General features: G+C 50.5%; 1 protein-coding gene across 1 annotated transcript; it reads left to right on the forward strand.

The window, feature by feature from the left end:
- The first annotated feature begins 6,412 nt into the window (after positions 1-6,412).
- On the forward strand, positions 6,413-11,649 carry LOC109745675 (uncharacterized). The gene has a single exon (XM_020304794.4). The coding sequence runs from the start codon at positions 6,696-6,698 to the stop codon at positions 9,135-9,137; it is 2,442 nt and encodes an 813-aa protein (XP_020160383.1). The 5' UTR covers positions 6,413-6,695; the 3' UTR covers positions 9,138-11,649.
- The last annotated feature ends 6,504 nt before the right edge of the window (positions 11,650-18,153 follow it).

An 18,153-nucleotide genomic window follows, 5' to 3' on the forward strand; every position in this document is an offset into this window, starting at 1 on the left:
CGATTAGTTTGACACTCTAAAGAGGTTTGCACACTTTTCCCTACAAGACTCGATCATTTTCTATGTAGTCCTCGCACTGCCTGGTGTTTGAGAATAGGATGATTGAGACATAGTCTTTCTGAAGAGGTCCCCTTAACCGATAAATTGGTCGGTACACCTACAATTCCCCTACATCTGATAGCATATCATGGACAGGTTTCCCACAACTTACTCAACTACGCCGGAGCCCATAATGGCTTGTGGCTGCACACGTAAGCTTCTAGTCTAGTAGAATCCATCAATCTATTTGAGCCTGGATAGCAATCCATAAAAGGTGATTACACGGTACCTCGGGGATCCATGGGTAAGCCCTGGAACCCAAGTGCCCCTCTCCTTACAACCATTCCACCTAGAGTTGTATTAAAAATATTGAAGTCATTAAGGTTGAACCAAATTTTATTATCATCACTCTCACAACTATCATGATTCATTCATACCACCCCATATATAAAAGCATAACATAACTAATACAACTAAAGCAATGATTTCCCGGGGCTAGCATAAAGGGTGATAGGTTCATACCTCATGCTACTACTCAAAGATCACAATTTCGATCCTACTCATGCAATCAATTTGGTGGAATATAATGCAAGAAAATCATAGGTATTGTACAACATGGTCAAGTGACTTGACTTTTTGATGATGGTTTAAAATCATCGTACTCACAAATCCTAATAATTCTACTCATCATTGTCTGAGCAATATATCCTAATCAATTATAACAACACATAAGTAATCACTCAGAGATCCAAAAGGAAACCGAATAAGAGTTATGAAACTCCAATAGAATCAAATAAAGTTTCTGTTTATGGTTCCTACAGAAAGTAGATGCCAAGATCTTCAATTTTCAAAAAGAATCATCTAAAATGGATCTAAAATGGAATTCCGAATCTAAAGTTATGACCTAGAAAAGTTCAAACTTAGATCTGATCAAATTCAAATTTTAAACTTTCAAAAAATATTTAGTTGGGTCCACTGGATAGATGAGATCAATATGAAATAGTAGGAAAAATAATCACGTAAATTAGATTTGTAGATCTAAAGATATGATAAAAACAAAACTGGGATGGAATCTGAAAAACTCTGCCATGGTAGTGTTTTATGATGGGAAAATTTTGTTTTTCCCACTCTAGATTTTGCCAATTTTCCTTATGCCACTCAAGATTTTTACATTTCACTTTTTCCACTCTTAGTTTTTGAGAATTATCACAATTGCCATTTAGTGGCAAAAGCAAAACTTTCACAGTGGCAATTGTGATACATTGTCAAAAGCTAAGAGTGGCAAAAAAATTCTTTTGCCATGTAATGACAATTGTGATAATTGTCAAAAGCTAAGAGCGGCAAAAAGGAAATGTCAAAATCTAGAGTGGCATAAGGAAAAGTGGCAAAATCTAGAGGCAAAAACAAAATGTTCCCACTTTTATGTAAGTGCTAGATTGCGTCCGACGCGGCGAGGTGCACCACGTGGCTAGAACTGATTGGATGACGGTTGTGCATTGCGAAGAAAAGCAGATGATGGCCAAACATTAACAGCTATGGTTTGGTGAAAATTTAAAAAACAAAGATCTAATCTAGGCCGTGTATTGAAGATCTAACGGAGGGAAGAGGATTTGGGGCTTACATCGGAGGGGTGTTGCCGGAGAAGATGGCCACGGTGGCGTCGACTGGTCGTTGGGGTGGGGGTCTCCGGCGGTCCTTGGGCTCCGGCGAAAACACTAGGGGGCACGGCGTGTTGCGGCGGAGAGGTTGGTAGTTTCGGCGGTGGTTAGCATGGAATGGGGATGGCGGGGAAGGTGGCAGCGCTCCGGTAGTTCTGTGAACTCCGGCGAGTTCGTGCAGGCGGTGGAGGTGTTAGGGCGATTTTTTTAGGGAAAACAAGGTTGGGACCTCGGGTATTTATAGGAGGGTCTTTGTGGGAAAGGGGCAAACTCAGAATAGGATTCGTGCGATTTGGTCGGCGGCGGTGCTCGGCGTGCTCATGGCAGACCCCTGGTGTGGCGTGAGGAAGAAGAAGCTCGCGGGGCCCAGGTGTGAGCGGGAGAGAGAGAGAAAAGGGAAGCGGCGGTCAGTCGGCTCGGACCGTTTTAGGGCGAGGTGGGTCGCGGGATGAAATGATTCTATTTACACGAGAAATAAACCACAAAAAAGAATAATACAAATAATTATAAAAATACCAGAAAAATTCACATTATTATATAGGTTTATATAGTACCATGTGAACTATTTTTTGGCCTAAAAGCAATGTTTTTAAAATACACATTTTTGCTATGCTAATAAAATTGCAATAAAAATAATTTGCAAAATACTCCAAATAAAATCAAATTTAGTTTCAAATACAACTTCCACCATTTTATTTATGATTTAAGGAAGTCATATCTTCTTCTCTTTTTTATTTTATTGAATGGAAAGGTATTAGAATAACTTAAAAAGGCATATTCAAAATGCAAATTCAGATTATTTCCAACTCTTTCTATTTGAAGAAGTCCTTTTATCTTCTCTCAAAATTTTCTTTCTAGAGTGAAAAAGATTTGAATGTTTGAAAAAACAAAATAAGAGTTAAGTGAATATTTGGGAAAGTCCCTTTATCCCCTCTCTGTTTAAACTCGAATTAATTCTCAAAAATTTCAAATCCACTCAATTTCAATCAATATCACAACAAAACAATCATTATTACTTAATATATACAACATTCCAAAATTCAGAATTTTGCGATGTTACATAGGTTTACCAGGGCAATACCAAGATCATACCGGAGAGCCCACAATGATGCTAGAAGAAGTGGCATCACAAGACACGAGTGCCAGGACGTTGAACCCGACAAGCTGGGCCGCCTGCGTGAGAGCCCCGCGCTCGGCCTGGCCGAAATAGGGCGGCACGATGATGACGGCGTCGCGCACGGGAAGGCCAATGTGCGCATCGGCGATCCCCGAGGCATAGTGGATCACCATGGCGATGGTCTCCTCGACGGCGTTGGACCTGGCCGTCGTCAGCGCGGACGGCGGCGGCGCCACGGGCGTCCTGGACGAGGCTGAAGTGGAGAAAGAGCGAGTCGCCGAGGGCCCGCGCGTAAAGGGAGGGCTTGGCGAGGAGGTCGAGCATGCGGGAGAAGACCTTGGCCGGGTGGCGCGCGGTGATGGCGGCCGCCTCCTCGTCATGTCCGCGCCTCACGCCCCTCCTCCTCCTCTGCTTGGCCCTGATGGGGGGGACGAAGGATGACAGCAGCGTGTGTGACGACAGGGAGGGGATGCGGGAGGAGGAGGACGGGCAACGACGGCGTAGAGGAGGAGCAAGGGAGAAGATCACCTGAAGAACGGCGGCAGATCAAGGAAGAGGAGCATCGACGGCGAGAGGAGAGGAGGTCTAGAGGAAAGAGGGCAAACGGGAGCACGAAGAGGCCAGCCAAGCGCCCTCCCCCACCTCATCGATGCACGGACGAACCAGCGTCCACCACGCACACGGCCTGGACAGGAAAAGACCAAAACACCCTCGGCGGGGGCAAGATATTACGTGCGGTGGCGCGGGATATTTACCGCCGGTGCGCGCGCGACTGGACGCACATGCCACACCCGCACACACGGTCGCTGACGGACACGGCCCACCCATGAAGGGCCCCGCACGTCAGTGAGCACCGGTCGAATAGACCGAGTGAGCGACGCCGCAAACCAACCGGGATCACTCATTGCTACGGGGACGGGGATTCAATCCGATGGCCGACGTTCTCACACCGCTCGGCCGGACGGCGGGAAATGCATCAAGCAAACACATCTAACGGCCAGAATCGTCTAATCGCTGAGGAGCCTCCTCGCTCGCTTGTTCTCATCTTTTTGGATGTTGATTTGACACTCTTTCTTTGACATTTTAGGGTCTCACAACAATATCAATGTGCTTCAACGAGCTCCATTATTTGTAAAACTTTGTTATGGTAGCCTTCAGAGTGCAACTATATCATCAATGAGCACACCTACATCATGGGGGTAATACTTGTTGATAGTATATATCCTCATTGGGCGATGACTGTGAAGACTATCTCCGAGCCAGAGGGTAACATGAAAAGTCTCTTTTCCCAAATGCGAGAAGGTTCTAGGGAGGTTGTGGAGAGGGCATTTGGAGTGCTCCAATCTCATTGAGCTATTGTTCGTGGACCCACAAATATGTGGGATCCCGATACATTGTGAGAGCTGATGACTTGTTGTGTGATCATGGAAAATATAATCATGGAGGACGAGGGTGATGTTGTTTGTAATGTTGATTTTGAAAACCATGGCCCACATGTCCACCTCCTAGAACAAGAGGCAAACCAGGTTGCACATTTTCTTTAGATGCATCGGTAACTTTCAGACTGAGAAGTGCATCAACAACACCTAAATGATCTTGTGGAGCATATGTGGATACAACATGGTAACTAATAGATTGGTTGTATCCTTTGTTTGAACTATGTCCTCTAAATATTATTTGTGCTTTAAGTATGTATGCATTTCTAAATTTGTACTATGTATTTGCACATTTAAACTATGTCTTTCCAGTGCTCAAGTTTGGTTGAAAAAAGGGCAAAAATGCAGACCATGCAAATGGGGGATGCCATAGGGCGTTGGGTTTTCAGGGACAAATGAGCCATGTCCGCGGACATTAAATATGGGGATGTCATTTGATTTTTGCCCTTGGAGATGCCCTTATCTCTTAAACTCGCACTCCATCCATTCTAAAATGCTATGTGTATTGTCTTTTTTCTTTCTTTTAGAAGTTATAAACGTATCTAATTTTGACCATATTCATTGAGAAAATATTGATTACATCTACGATATCTGATCTAATATCATTAGATAAATCATTAAATGAGATTTCATATTTTGTTGGTGTTATAGATGTTGATATATTTCTTAATAAACTGGGCAAATAGAGAAATATTTAACTTTCCAAAAGGTTGATACACCTTATATTTAGTAGGGGGGAGTACTAGGGCTTAGATGGTTTAAAATACTTGGAATATCTAAACATGCATGTTCCCTCATTAGTCTTTCCACTCCCTGCCTTCAATTGGCATTTTTTTCACATTAATTGCTAAATCTAAAAAGTCAAAATAACTTAATTTTAAAAAGAACTATGAATATTTGTTGTTTTTTAGATAGCTTACCAGGCAGAGCTTGGTTAAAAATTGATGAATCAAATAGTGATCCATCTATTTTTTGCGAGAAGATAACGATTTCATAGATAATTCGATCTTACAGAAAAGCCCAGAAAACAGTAGATATTACAAAGGAGTCCTTCTGAGCTCCAGCATCGCCGGCGTCCCGAACGAGAGGAAGATGCGCCGCCGCCTGTGCTCGTCCATGCGCCTTGGATCAACTAAAGCATCCCCATGGCAACCGGGAAGTCCTCACTCACCGCCTCCAGAGAGGTAACGCCCAGGATCGTCGGCTCCGCCACGAACCACCATGTCGTCATCTTTGAGATCTTCACATCCCAGATCCGCCGCCCCGCGGGATCTGGCTGGGGAAGGAAGCACAACACGAATCCGTCGATTCGCGAGTGCTGGAGAAGCAGGCGCACCACCACAGAGCTCCACCAAGCGCCGGAGTCGAAGGGGACGCACACCTGCAACAAAAACCACACCGGCGACTACACCACCTCCTCATCGCCGCCGGCCGGTAACCCTACAGACCCTACACTAACTACAACCGCGAGACGAGGACCCTCCGCCCTCCCGCCGCTGGAGCGGCGGGCGGAGGACGAGGGATCCGGCGCAACGGCGGCGTAGAGGTGGATCGGCCGGGAGATGTAAAAAGTCGCCCCTCTTCTTCGGACGGGAGAGGGAGAGAGACGTCCAGGCTCGTGTCTTATCTCAAACGACAATCAGTGATCCATCTTAACCATGAGGATTTAAAGGGATCTTAACAATTAGGTTCATCTTTATGGGAGCTGCAAAAATAAGACCCTTTTTATTGTGTCTCGGTGAATTATTTTTTTCTCGTAGTCATCCGTTATTGTGTTGTAATATGACGACTACCTAGTCCATTACCCTTCCCACTTTCTGGCTTGTTTTTTCTCCTTCTCTTTCGCCCTTTTTTGTGCATTCTTTAAGTAAACGAAATTTTAGAAATTTATGGAAAGCTGAACTTTAGAAAATTTAATGAATGAACTTTGTGTATATCACAAATGAAATTTAAAAAAATTTGGGCCAATTTCAGAAAATCCAGAAACAAGTTTTAAGAAAAATAAGAGAACAACCTTCGGAGAAAGAAATCCATTTTTCATCCTATTTGTTTTCTTAAGAAAAGATGAAACTTTGTGAGTAAATCGGCCAAAATGGATGTTTCGAGGATAAATGGTCCTATATTTTGCAACGCTTTTGTTAGGTTTATTCAGCGAACACAAACAAGCAGAGAAGCTTACTGTAGATCGGGAAGGGAGCATAGAAGTTGTGTGAGAGGAAGGCCAGTAAAACGCTCATCACTTGTGTGACTCCAAATAGCTCTCCAGCGCGTGCGACCTCGACGTCGCGCATCCGCCTCTGCCGCCGCTCCTCCTGCACCTAGCCGGCGTCCGGTCTCCACTGCCCGTCCTCCTTTACCTTGCCGACTCGACGCAACCGCCTCCGCCGCTCCTCTTACACCCAGCCCAAGTCCGGTCTCCGCCTCCGCCACTACTCCACCACGCCGATGTCCCGCGTCCGCCTCCACCTCCACCGCCGGCTCCTCTCCTCCACCTCGCCGCCCTCACGCTCCTGGTCTCCCCGCGACGCCTTCGCTGTGGCCGCAGAGCGCGTGCGCGCAGGTACGCTCAGTCGAGACGATGCACACCACCTGTTCGACGATTTGTTTCGGCAGGCCACCCCGGTCCCGGACCGCTCCCTGAACGGCTTCCTTGCCGCCCTCGCCCGTGCTACGTCCTCCACTGCCTGCATCACAGATGGCCCCGCCCTCGCCCTTGCTCTCTTCAACCGTGTGTGCAGAGAAGAAGCCGGCCCGCAGGTGGCGGTGCCCACCGTTTGCACCTACAACATCCTCATGGACTGCTGCTGCCGCGCGCGTCGCCCAGTCCTAGGGCTTGCCTTATTCGGCTGTATCCTCAGGACGGGCTTGAAGATAGAGCAAATCACCGCCAACACCCTCCTCAAGTGCCTCTGCTACGCAAAACGGACGGATGAGGCTGTGAACGTGCTGCTTCACAGGATGTCCGAGCTCGGCTGTGTGCCTAATGCCATCTCATACTCCATTGTTCTGAAGGGCTTATGTGAAGATAGCATGAGTCAGCGGGCGCTCGACCTCCTCCAGATGATGGCGAAAGAAGGAGGTGGCTGCTCCCCCGACGTGGTGGCGTATAGCACGGTCATCCATGGCTTTTTTAAGGAAGGTGAAACAGGCAAGGCATGCAATCTGTTCCATGAAATGATGCAGCAAGGTGTTGAGCCCGATGTGTGGACGTACAACTCGGTCGTTGATGCGTTGTGCAAGGCCAGGGCAATGGACAAAGCAGAGCTAGTCCTTCGTCAGATGGTTGCTGATGGTGCTCAACCCAATGCAGTGACATATACTTGCATGATCAATGGATATGCCACATCTGGGCGGTTGAAAGAGGCTGCTAAAATGTTCAGAGAAATGAAAAGCCGGGGCCTTATACCAAATATTTTTACTTGCAACTCCTTAATGACTTGCCTTTGCAAGCATGGAAGAAGCAAAGAAGCTGCAGAATTTTTTTATTCGATGACAGCAAAGGGCCACAAACCGGATATCGTCTCATACCGTATTTTGCTTCATGGGTATGCTACTGAAGGATGCTTTCCTGATATGATTGATGTCTTTAATTCAATGGAAAACAATGGTATTGCAGCCGACTGCCATGTTTTCAACATATTAATTGATGCATATGCTAAACGTGGAATGATGGATGAAGCTATGCTGATATCAAGTAAAATGCAGGAACGCAGAGTGAATCCTGATATAGTCACCTATTCCAGCATAATAGCTGGACTTTCCAGATTGGGTAGGCTGACTGAGGCCATGGAAAAATTCAATCAGATGATTGCCTTGGGAGTACAACCGGACAAAGTTGTTTATCACGCGCTGATCCGGGGTTTTTGCATAGATGGTGATTTGGCTAAAGCTAAGCAGTTGGTTTCTGAAATGATGAACAGAGGTATTCCTCGTCCTAACATTTCGTTCTTTAGTTCACTAATAAAGAGTCTCTGCCAAGAAGGAAGGGTTATGGATGCCCATGATATCTTTGACTTGGTTATAGACATGGGTGAGAGGCCTGATGACATTTTATTTAATTCACTGATTGACGGATACTGCTTAGTCAGGAAGATGGATAAAGCATTAAAAGTACTTGATGTCATGGAATCAGTTGGTGTTGAGCCTGATGTTATTACATACAATACACTTGTTAATGGCTATTGTAGAAATGGAAGGATCGATGATGGTTTGACTCTGTTCAGAGAGATGCCGCGTAAGAGAATTAAACCTGACACTATTTCATATTGCGTCATAATGGATGGGTTGTTTCGTTCTGGGAGAACTGTTTCTGGAAGGGAAATGTTCCATGAGATGATCGAAAGTGGAACAACAGTCAGCATTTCCACATACAACATAATACTAGGAGGTCTTTGTAGAAATAATTGTGCAGACGAAGCGATTGCCCTGTTCCAGAAATTAGGTTCATTGAATGTGAAGTTCAGTATTGCAATAGTCAATACCATGATCAATGCAATGTACAGGGTTGGGAGAAGAGAAGAAGCTAAGGAACTTTTTGCTGGAATATCAGCCAGTGGGTTGGTGCCTAATGAATCTACTTATGGAGTAATGATTATGAATCTTCTAAAAGATGGAGCAGTGGAAGATGCTAACAATGTGTTTTCATCAATGGACAAGAGTGGTATAGTCCCCAGCTCTCGTCTGTTAAATGATATTATCAGAATGTTGTTGGAAAAAGGTGAGATCGCCAAGGCCGGAAATTATTTGTCTAAAGTTGATGGGAAGAGCATCTCCCTAGAAGCTTCAACAACTTCATTAATGTTGTCTCTCTTTTCAAGAGAAGGGAAATATCGGGAGGACATGAAATTGCTTCCTGCAAAGTATCAATTTTTCGATGGATTTTGTTGATTTTGCACAAGACTCTGCTCAGGAAGCTTGAGTTTTTGCTTGCATAAACCCTCCTGCCAGTATGACCGTATAAGAAATCCAAACTGCCTGCTTGTAGCATTGGGGTCATTTAGCGGTGTGTCAAAAATCACAAGAGTGAAATGCAATATCAGCCAGTGGGTTGATGCCTGATGCTTATACTTACAACGTAATGATAAACAATCTTCTAAAAGAAGGATCAATGGAAGAAGTTGACAATATGTTTTCATTGATGGAGAAGAGTGGTTGTGCTCCCAGCTCTCATCTTGTAAATGATATCATCAGAAGGTTGTTGGAAAAAGGTGAGATTGCCAAGGCTGGAAATTATTTGTCTAAAGTTGATGGGAAGATCATCTCACTTGAAGATTCAACCACTTCATTGTTGTCGTCTCTTTTTTCAAGCAAAGGGAAATATCGGGAGAACATCAAGTTACTTCCTGCAAATTATCACTTTTTAGATGGATTTAGTCGCATTGCACATGAGACTAACTCCTAAGAAAACACGGTTCAACTCTTTTCTTGCCATAAGGCCCTCCTTCTAGTACAAGATATCTTAGTGGCCTGCTTTGTACCTTCAATATTTCATTGAGTTCATTTTGTGATGTGTCAAAGTCATACGAATGTGTAATGTCTATGAATCTTTTGATCTTCGATGGGCAAGGAAAGGTAGACCAAATAGTCTAATTCCATTGGTGGTATGAGGTAATGACTTCGTAAGAATTTTTGGGGTAATGACTTCTGATGCGATTTGGGAAGGTATACAATCTTTTCTACCAGACACCTGAGGTTTTATCCCTTTGAAACAGTCACTTTCCTTCGTAAGAATGCATTTTTAGCAATGTCATTCTCAGTGGTCTGCTGTGCATGTGAGGGTGGATTTACTCTTAATTTGAAAATTATATTTTCTATGTCAGGACAAACGGGTTCTTGAAGAATGTATGTCTGACGTTGCTGATGCTATGTTGAGTTAGCAGATATACGAGCTCATGCCAGAGTCTCCTGTATTCTATCCTGTCAGTTCCATTGGTGGAGCTTGTGTATTCTATCCAGGTAAAGGTATGGCCAAGAATTCACCGGTGTGTGCTTCTGATTCAATCTGCAGGATGCCAACACCACCTCAGGTCCTGCACTTTCATGGGGATGAGGTGCCACTGCCAGCCTTGCATTGACGCACTGCACTTACTTCCCCTCTTCAGGTACGCACTCACAGCAAGTTCTACCTCCAGTTCCTCCACCATACCCATCCTTCTTCAGGCCCCTCCTCTTCTTTGGATCTCAGTTTTTTTTTTACCTTGTGCTACCGGAAAATAGTTGGAGGCGAACCGTTTATGTTCTTGCCCAATCTTGGATGAACATCGTCACTTAGATGTAAACTGAGTTTGCATGGAATTGTGGTGGATTAGAGGGCCCTGGAAAAGGCTTCATTCTTGCATGTTACTCAAAGTTTGGTTGCACAGACAACTGGGTTCAGTCGCATAGTTGTATGCAGCCTATACAAGTTTGGATTCAGCCATTATGTAGCAGAATTTTAGTTTATCAATCATTTAGTTCTGCCCATGGTTATGCAAGAAACGTTTTTATGCTGTTATCTGTTGCTACCATTCATAGTGTTCAGCTTTAAGCTGCATTAAAACAGTAGTAATCCCACAATGCTCAGAAATAGCTGCTGAAGAAATACGATAACAGCCAGGTTTCTGTTGCTAACTAACTCGTATTTAGCAACTAATTGTACATCTGCCATGTTTGCCAGTTTTAGAGGTGTACATAGTAGTAATTCAAATTGTCGAGTGCAATGAGGTAGCTAACTGAATGCTTGGATTCACTTCATGGCGCCAATGGAGTGGGGAGAGAGGTGAGGGTGGAAGAAAAGGAGCAAGGTTGGCAAGGAAGACATTTTGAAATGGGTATATATTCGTTGAGAACATAAACCTCTCAGGGTATTTATATGAACTGTAATCAAAGATATTTTGCATGCACTTCAAGTTATTTCTTACACTTTCTGAGCTAAATACTAACTGTGGAATATTGCCAGCAGGAATTGCCAGGATAAGACCTTCCCTAGCCACCAGAACGTTTGTAGAAGACATGTTTTTAGCTGTAGTTGAACAGCAGCTGAATCACCAAAGCTTGGCGCATTAGAGATGTGAACGCGAGGAAGAGTGTTGCAGTGGGTGGCTAGACATATGGCTTTGTTGACCAGTCTGAAACTGTACAACCTTGAAGAGGGTACATGCAAACAGCCTCGTGTTGGAATGCGAGTGAAGTGGTGGACATCATGAATTCACTCTACCAGACTGGTATCGAGCTATATGGCCCAAGGTGGGCTATGTGCATGTTTTGTACAGCTTGTTTAACTGGATATCGTAAGATGAGATGCGCTCATCCACTGGCCATAGAAAAGATTTCCCAAGCTTGGTATGGCTTTTTCCATGGACTTGTTTCTCTGCACTAAATTGCAAAACTTCTTTGTTTTCTCATTCTTAATAAGCTTGAACTTCAGAAATAGTTAGGCAACAATAGTATCTACCTTCTGTAGTATGAGATATCCGCGGTGTTGTATGCATAGCTAAATGAAAAAGATAGGCAAAGAACAGTATGCACCTTCAGGCCTCATTTGGCAGGCAAATATTGACGTGCTTTGCAGAGTATTTTGCCGCCAGGGCTCAGTTTCCCCAAAAATTCCCTGTAGGACCATTTGGTGTGCTGGTATTGAACCGAGCAAACTCCAGAATTACTCGCCAAACCCTCGTATCCCCGTGTAAACTGACATGCAAGCAGCCCTTCGTGTAATCTCTCTTCCCCTGTCTGAGAGGACGTCTGCCTCTGTGACGATGCCTGCCTCCTCCGCCCATTCAGCCTCCACCACATTGCCTTGTTTGTCGACGCTGTCCCAGCAGAGCCTGGCGACTGCCATTGACACCTTCCTGACATTACTAGACATTGCAATTGTCCTTTTTTCCAGTGTTGTCCTTTTTGTCAGATGATGATCCAATGCCAGACATATGAACTGTTAGTTGATGGGGCTGTTGTTTCTGAAGTGCAGTATATGGTAGAGATAACTAGTTGTTAGACCACTTGAACATAAAATGATTTGTTGTTGCTGAACTCAGACTTTCAGCTTACTGGTGAAGGTCCAATGTTGCGAGCGTATTCTTGCAAGCTATTAGATAGCCTAGGACATGCCTTTTGACTATATCATTTACTAGATTGATGTATTCAGTATGGCAATGGGTGGCGCAGATACATTAAATTCAGCGAGCCATGGATGGGAAAGGCAACTGTTTAAACAAAAACCAGGAACACAAGAATAATACCTAGCTGCAGGGGAGGGAAAATCAAAAGGCAGCGTAGGCCATAGTCCAGGCAACGGCATCGAGGGAAAAAACATAGGGATAGAGGATGATATGTACTGAATAAGTATATAGATGATAGGAGCTAGGGTTCTCCCCGGTCTCGGTTGTAGCCTGTAGGGGAAGGAGGGAGGAGGGCGTGGGCTGGAGCGCGGCGGCCGGCGACGAGGCGCCGTCCTTGCGATGGTTGCGGCGGCGGCGAAGGCAAGAGGCGGCTAGGGTTTAGGGTTTCCGGCTCCTCTGGGAGTCGGGCAATAGAATAGTCTTATTGCTTAAATCTGAAAATAGTCTTACAACTTGTTTATATAACCATAACGTGAAATAAAACTAAGATAACTTGTGGGCTAAGCTTGCCCGGTGGGCCTCCTACGGCCGTAGGTCCGGCCGGTCATAACATCTCTCCCCGCCTGCGCAAACAGCTCGTCCTCGAGCTGGAAGTCTGGATAGTGTTGGCGGAACTCCTCGCGCTGCTCCCAAGTAGCGTCCTCCTCTGAAAGTCCAGCCCACTGAATCAACACGTACCAGGAGCCGCGACGCAGCTGAGCCTTCAATGTCGTTTTCGGTTCAGGAAGTAGACGCCCGTCGGTGATCGGTGGCAGTGCAGGAGGAACTGCGGGTGGCTCCCCACGGAAAGGCTTGAGCAGCCCCACATGGAAGACATCGTGGATGCGCGCCCCCGCCGAAAGCTGAAGGCGGTAAGCCACCTTCCCAATGTGCTCCAGGACAGCAAAGGGGCCGGCATAACGAGGTCCTAGCTTCCGCTTCGCGTGTGGGTCCAGTGACTGCGTAGAGCGATGAAGAAGACGCAGCCACACCCAATCACCCATCGCGAACTCCGCCTCGTGATGGTTGCCATCGTAGTAGTGTTTGGCCAACTGCTGGGCCTGAAGGAGACGTTGCCGGACCTCTGCCAGCATCTCGTCACGGTTCCGCAAAAGAGCACCGGCCGCCTTGGTCCTCGCCAGGGCCGGATCAACGGGAAGAATCGGTGGGGGCGGCCGGCCATAGACCACCTCAAAGGGCGTGGCACGGAGGGCGGAGTGATAAGAGGTGTTGTAGCAGTACTCCGCCCACGAGAGCCAGTCCACCCATGTGCGAGGGCGATCACCTGTGACACAACGTAAATACATGGCAATCACCTTGTTAACGACCTCGGACTAGCCGTCCGTCTGAGGGTGGAAGGCCGTGCTCAGGCGGAGCTTAACGCCCGCCAGCCGGAAGAGGTCGCGCCACACGTGCCCCGTGAACATGGGGTCCCGATCACTGACGATCGAAGAGGGAAACCCGTGGAGACGGACAATACCGTCGAAGAAGGCCCGAGCGACGAACGCCGCTGTGTAGGGATGCCCGAGCGCGATGAAGTGAGCATACTTGGAGAAGCGATCGACCACCGTGAGAATGACGGACTTGCCGCCCACCTTGGGCAGACCCTCGATGAAGTCCATGGAAATGTCCGCCCAGACCTGAGACGGCACCTCCAAAGGTTGGAGCAAGCCAGCCGGCCTCAGAGTCTCCGTCTTGTTGCGTTGGCACGTCACACAAGACCGCACCCAGTCACGGACCAGGGCACGATCACCTGGAATGTAGAAGTCGGCGCGGAGACGATGGAGCGTCTTCTGCACACCCTCATGGCCCGCCGAGTGGGCGAGCAGTAGCACCTGATGACGGAGATCGTCGTGCGCGGGAACAAAGACCCGACACCCATGGAGGAGCAAGCCGTCGGCGAGGCGCCACGGCTCATCCAACTCCCCCGCAGCCAGCTGCTGCTGAAGGAGGAGCGCGTCTGGCGCAGCCGCAGTCGCCCGACGGATGTCGGTGAAGAGGGCGAAGGAGGGCCCCGAGCGGATGCAGAATGCCGCCCCCTCAGAAGCACCGTCGATGGTGTCGGCGTCACGCCGAGACAGGGCGTCGGCGACGGTGTTAAGGCGGCCCGGACGATACTCGACTGTGAAGTCAAAACCGAAGAGCTTACTGATCCACTGGTGCTGCGGCACGGCCGAGAGCCTCTGATCCAACATGAACTTGAGGCTGTAGTGGTCCGTGCGGATCCGAAAAGACCGAACCCAAAGATAGGGCCGCCAGTGACGCACCGCCTGCACCAAGCCAATGATCTCACGCTCATAGGCCGCCAGCTTAAGATGGCATGCGGCAAAGGGTCTGCTGAAGAAGGCGAGGGGTCCATGGCCCTGATGCAGGACCGCACCGAACCCCGCACCGGAGGCGTCGCAGTCGACGGTGAAGGGGTGGTCGAAATCAGGCATCTGCAGGACAGGACCCGTCGTGAGGGCCCCCTTGAGGGCCTCGAATGCTGTGGTTGCCTCCTCATCCCAAGAAAAGGCGTCACGACGAAGCAGGCGCGTGAGCGGGGCCGCGATGAGGCCGAACTCCCGGATAAATTTCCGGTAGTACCCCGCAAGGCCCAGAAATCCACAAAGAGCCCGTGGAGACTGCGGGATCGGCCAGGCGGCGACGGCTGCCACCTTGTCGGCATCCATGGCCACCCCCTCGGCCGAGATAACGTGGCCGAGGTAAGCGACGGAGGTCGTCCCGAACGAGCACTTCGAGCGCTTAAGATGAAGATGGTGCGCCTGAAGCTCGTTGAAGACGATGGCGACGTGCTGGAGGTGCTCTGCCCATGGGGTGCTGTAGATAAGAATATCATCAAAGAAAACGAGCACAAACCGACGTAAGTAGGGTCGTAGGACGTCGTTCATCAAAGCCTGGAAGGTTGCCGAGGCGTTGGAGAGGCCAAAGGGCATCACCAAGAACTCGAAGTGGCCGTGATGGGTCCGAAACGCCGTCTTGGCGATGTCGTCCGGGTGCATGCGCACCTGGTGGTACCCCGACCGAAGATCGAGCTTGGTGAAGAAGCGCGCCCCATGTAATTCATCCAGGAGCTCATCGACCACCCGGATAGGAAACTTGTCCTTCAGTGTGAGAGCATTAAGGGCGTGGTAGTCGATGCAGAAACGCCACGTGTCGTCCGACTTGCGAACGAGGAGGAGCGGCCCGGTGAATGGTGATGTGGAGATCCGGATGATGCCCGCGGCGAGCATGAGCGCGCACTGTCGCTCCAGCTCGTCCTTCTGCAGCTGAGGATACCGGTAGGGCCGAACTGCCACCGGTGGCGAGCCCGGCAGAAGGTGAATACGGTGGTCGTAGACTCGGGCCAGTGGAAGGCCCTGCGGCTCCTCGAAGAGGTCCCGCTGCTGCTGCAGGAGGTGGTCCAACAGAGGATGCGCGGCCTTGGTGGTGGCCGCGGCCAGCTGGAGCTGGGGCGGCACGGGGGTGCCTCCGATGCCCTCCCACCGGACGCGGTGGCCGAGATGCCAGAAGGTCATCGTCGGGGCGTCGAAGTCCCAAAGTATGGGGCCGAGAGTACGCAAGAAGTCGACGCCGAGGATGAAGTCGAAGCAGCCCCAAGTCGATGCCGGCGCACGTGATGGTGAAGTGCTCGTCGCCGATAGTGATGGGCACGTCCCGTGCGAGCCCATGGCAGCGGAGGCAGTCGCTGTTAGCCACGGTGGCCTGAAGGTGCTCCCCGCCTGTCGGCTGGAGCGCTAGGCGCCGCATGGTGGTCTCAGGCAGAAAGTTATGCGTGGAGCCTGTATCCAGGAGGGCCACCAGACGCTCGCCGTGGATCATCACCGGTAAGAGCATCGTCCGCTCATCGCAGATGCCGGCCAGCGCATGGAGCGAGACGACGAGAGCCGTCGCCAGAGCGGGCGCGGGCTCCGCGGCGACGGGGTCGCCGAGTCCGTCATCGGGTGCGTCCTCCTTGGAAGCGTCGACCGTCTCCAAGTAGAAGAGACGCGAGCAGACATGGCCCAGTGCGTAGGGCGCGTCACAGTTAAAGCAAAGCCCCAAGCGCGGCGCTCGAGCTGCTCCGCCTGAGAGAGACGCCGAAAAGGCCGCGTCGCGGCCTGGGTGGCAGCCAGTGGGGCGGCCGGAGGCGCAGGTGCAGACGAGGATGGTCGGGGGGGGGGGGGGGGGGTTGTCGGCCCCCTCGAGTCGATGGCGTCGGCGGCAAAGCCTGGGCGCGACGCTCGAAGGCCCGAGCATAGTACATGGCCGTCTGGAGGTCCTGGGGCCCCCTCAGCTCGACGTCCACGTGGATGTGGTCGGGAAGGCCGCAGACGAAGAGCTCGGCCCACTAGAGGGCCGTCACACCCGGCGCGTGGCACGCCAGGGCCTGGAAGCGGTCGGCGAAATCCTGCACCGTGGAGGTGAAGGGTAGGCGGCCCAACTCGGCCAGGCGGCTCCCGCGGATCGGCGGCCCAAAACGAAGGAGGCAGAGCTCGCGAAAGCGCTCCCACGGGGTCATGCCGCCCTCGTCCTGCTCGAGGGCGTAGTACCATGTCTAGGCTGCACCGCGGAGGTGGTAGGATGCCAGCCAAGTGCGCTCCGACGCGAGCGTGCGTTGCCCAAGGAAAAACTGCTCGCACTGGTTGAGCCAGTTGAGCGGGTCCTCCGTGCTGTCATACGTGGCGAAGTCAAGCTTGGCAAATCGTGGTGGCGTCTGGGTCGGCGCCCCATGGCCGACCGGCTCGGCAGTGCGGAGCAGGGATGATGACGGCGCTCGGCCCGCGGAGCCGGACGGGTCCCTGGACTACAGCGTGGGTACTGGTGGGTCCCCAGCCTCCGTGTAAACTGGCGGTGGCGACGTCCCGGTGAGCCAGGGCGGGATCGGGGACGGTGACGGCGGAAACCGGACATGCTGGATCGGGAGGCCTCCCGGTGTGGGCTGGCCCAGTCCGGAGCTGGGCGACGGCGGTGGTATCTGGACCGGCGCGGTCGTCGCAGGTGGCGTGGCGGGGGCCAGCGCGGGCCAGTGCGGCCACTGCGGCGCTGGGGCGGGCGCGGAGGGCGCAGGTGGCGCCGCGAGAGCTGGCGCGGGCCACTGCGGCCAGGATGGCGCTGAGGCGGACGGCGGCTGGTGGAACGAGGTCTGGGCCCCGGCGATCGCCGCGGGTACTGAGTACCAGGGCAGGGCAGGCGGTCCGGAGGAGACGGCCGGCAGCGGCCCGTATGTACCGGCCAGGAACAGCCGGATGCCCTGGACAGCGACGACCAAATCGTTGAGGACGCCGGTCATCGCCTCCGGAGGGTAGACGATCGGCGCGGTGGAGGGTGAGGGCGGCGGACCCGTGGAGGGTGGCGGCGATTGGCCGGTAGATGCGCCGGCGGTGGGACCCAGCGGCGATGAGGGGAGGGCCAGCGGCGCTGTGGAGAGGCTCGGCGATGGCGCGGCGACGGTGGTGGTGGCGGTGGGCAGCGGCGGGATTGGTGGTGGTGAAGACATGGTCGAAACCAGGCTGGATGATACCAAGGTGATAGGAGCTAGGGTTCTCCCCGGTCTCGGTCGTAGCATGTAGGGGAAGGAGGGAGTAGGGCGTGGGCTGGAGCGTGGCGGCCGGCGACGAGGCGCCGTCCTTGCGATGGTTGCGGCGGCGGCGAAGGCAAGAGGCGGCTAGGGTTTAGGGTTTCCGGCTCCTCTGGGAGCCGGGCAATAGAATAGTCTTATTGGTTAAATCTGAAAATAGTCTTACAACTTGTTTATATAACCATAACATGAAATAAAACTAAGATAACTTATGGGCTAAGCTTGCCCGGTGGGCCTCCTACGGCCGTAGGTCCGGCCGGTCATA

This window comes from Aegilops tauschii, chromosome 1 (assembly GCF_002575655.3).
Source record: "Aegilops tauschii subsp. strangulata cultivar AL8/78 chromosome 1, Aet v6.0, whole genome shotgun sequence".
Lineage (NCBI taxonomy): Eukaryota > Viridiplantae > Streptophyta > Magnoliopsida > Poales > Poaceae > Aegilops > Aegilops tauschii.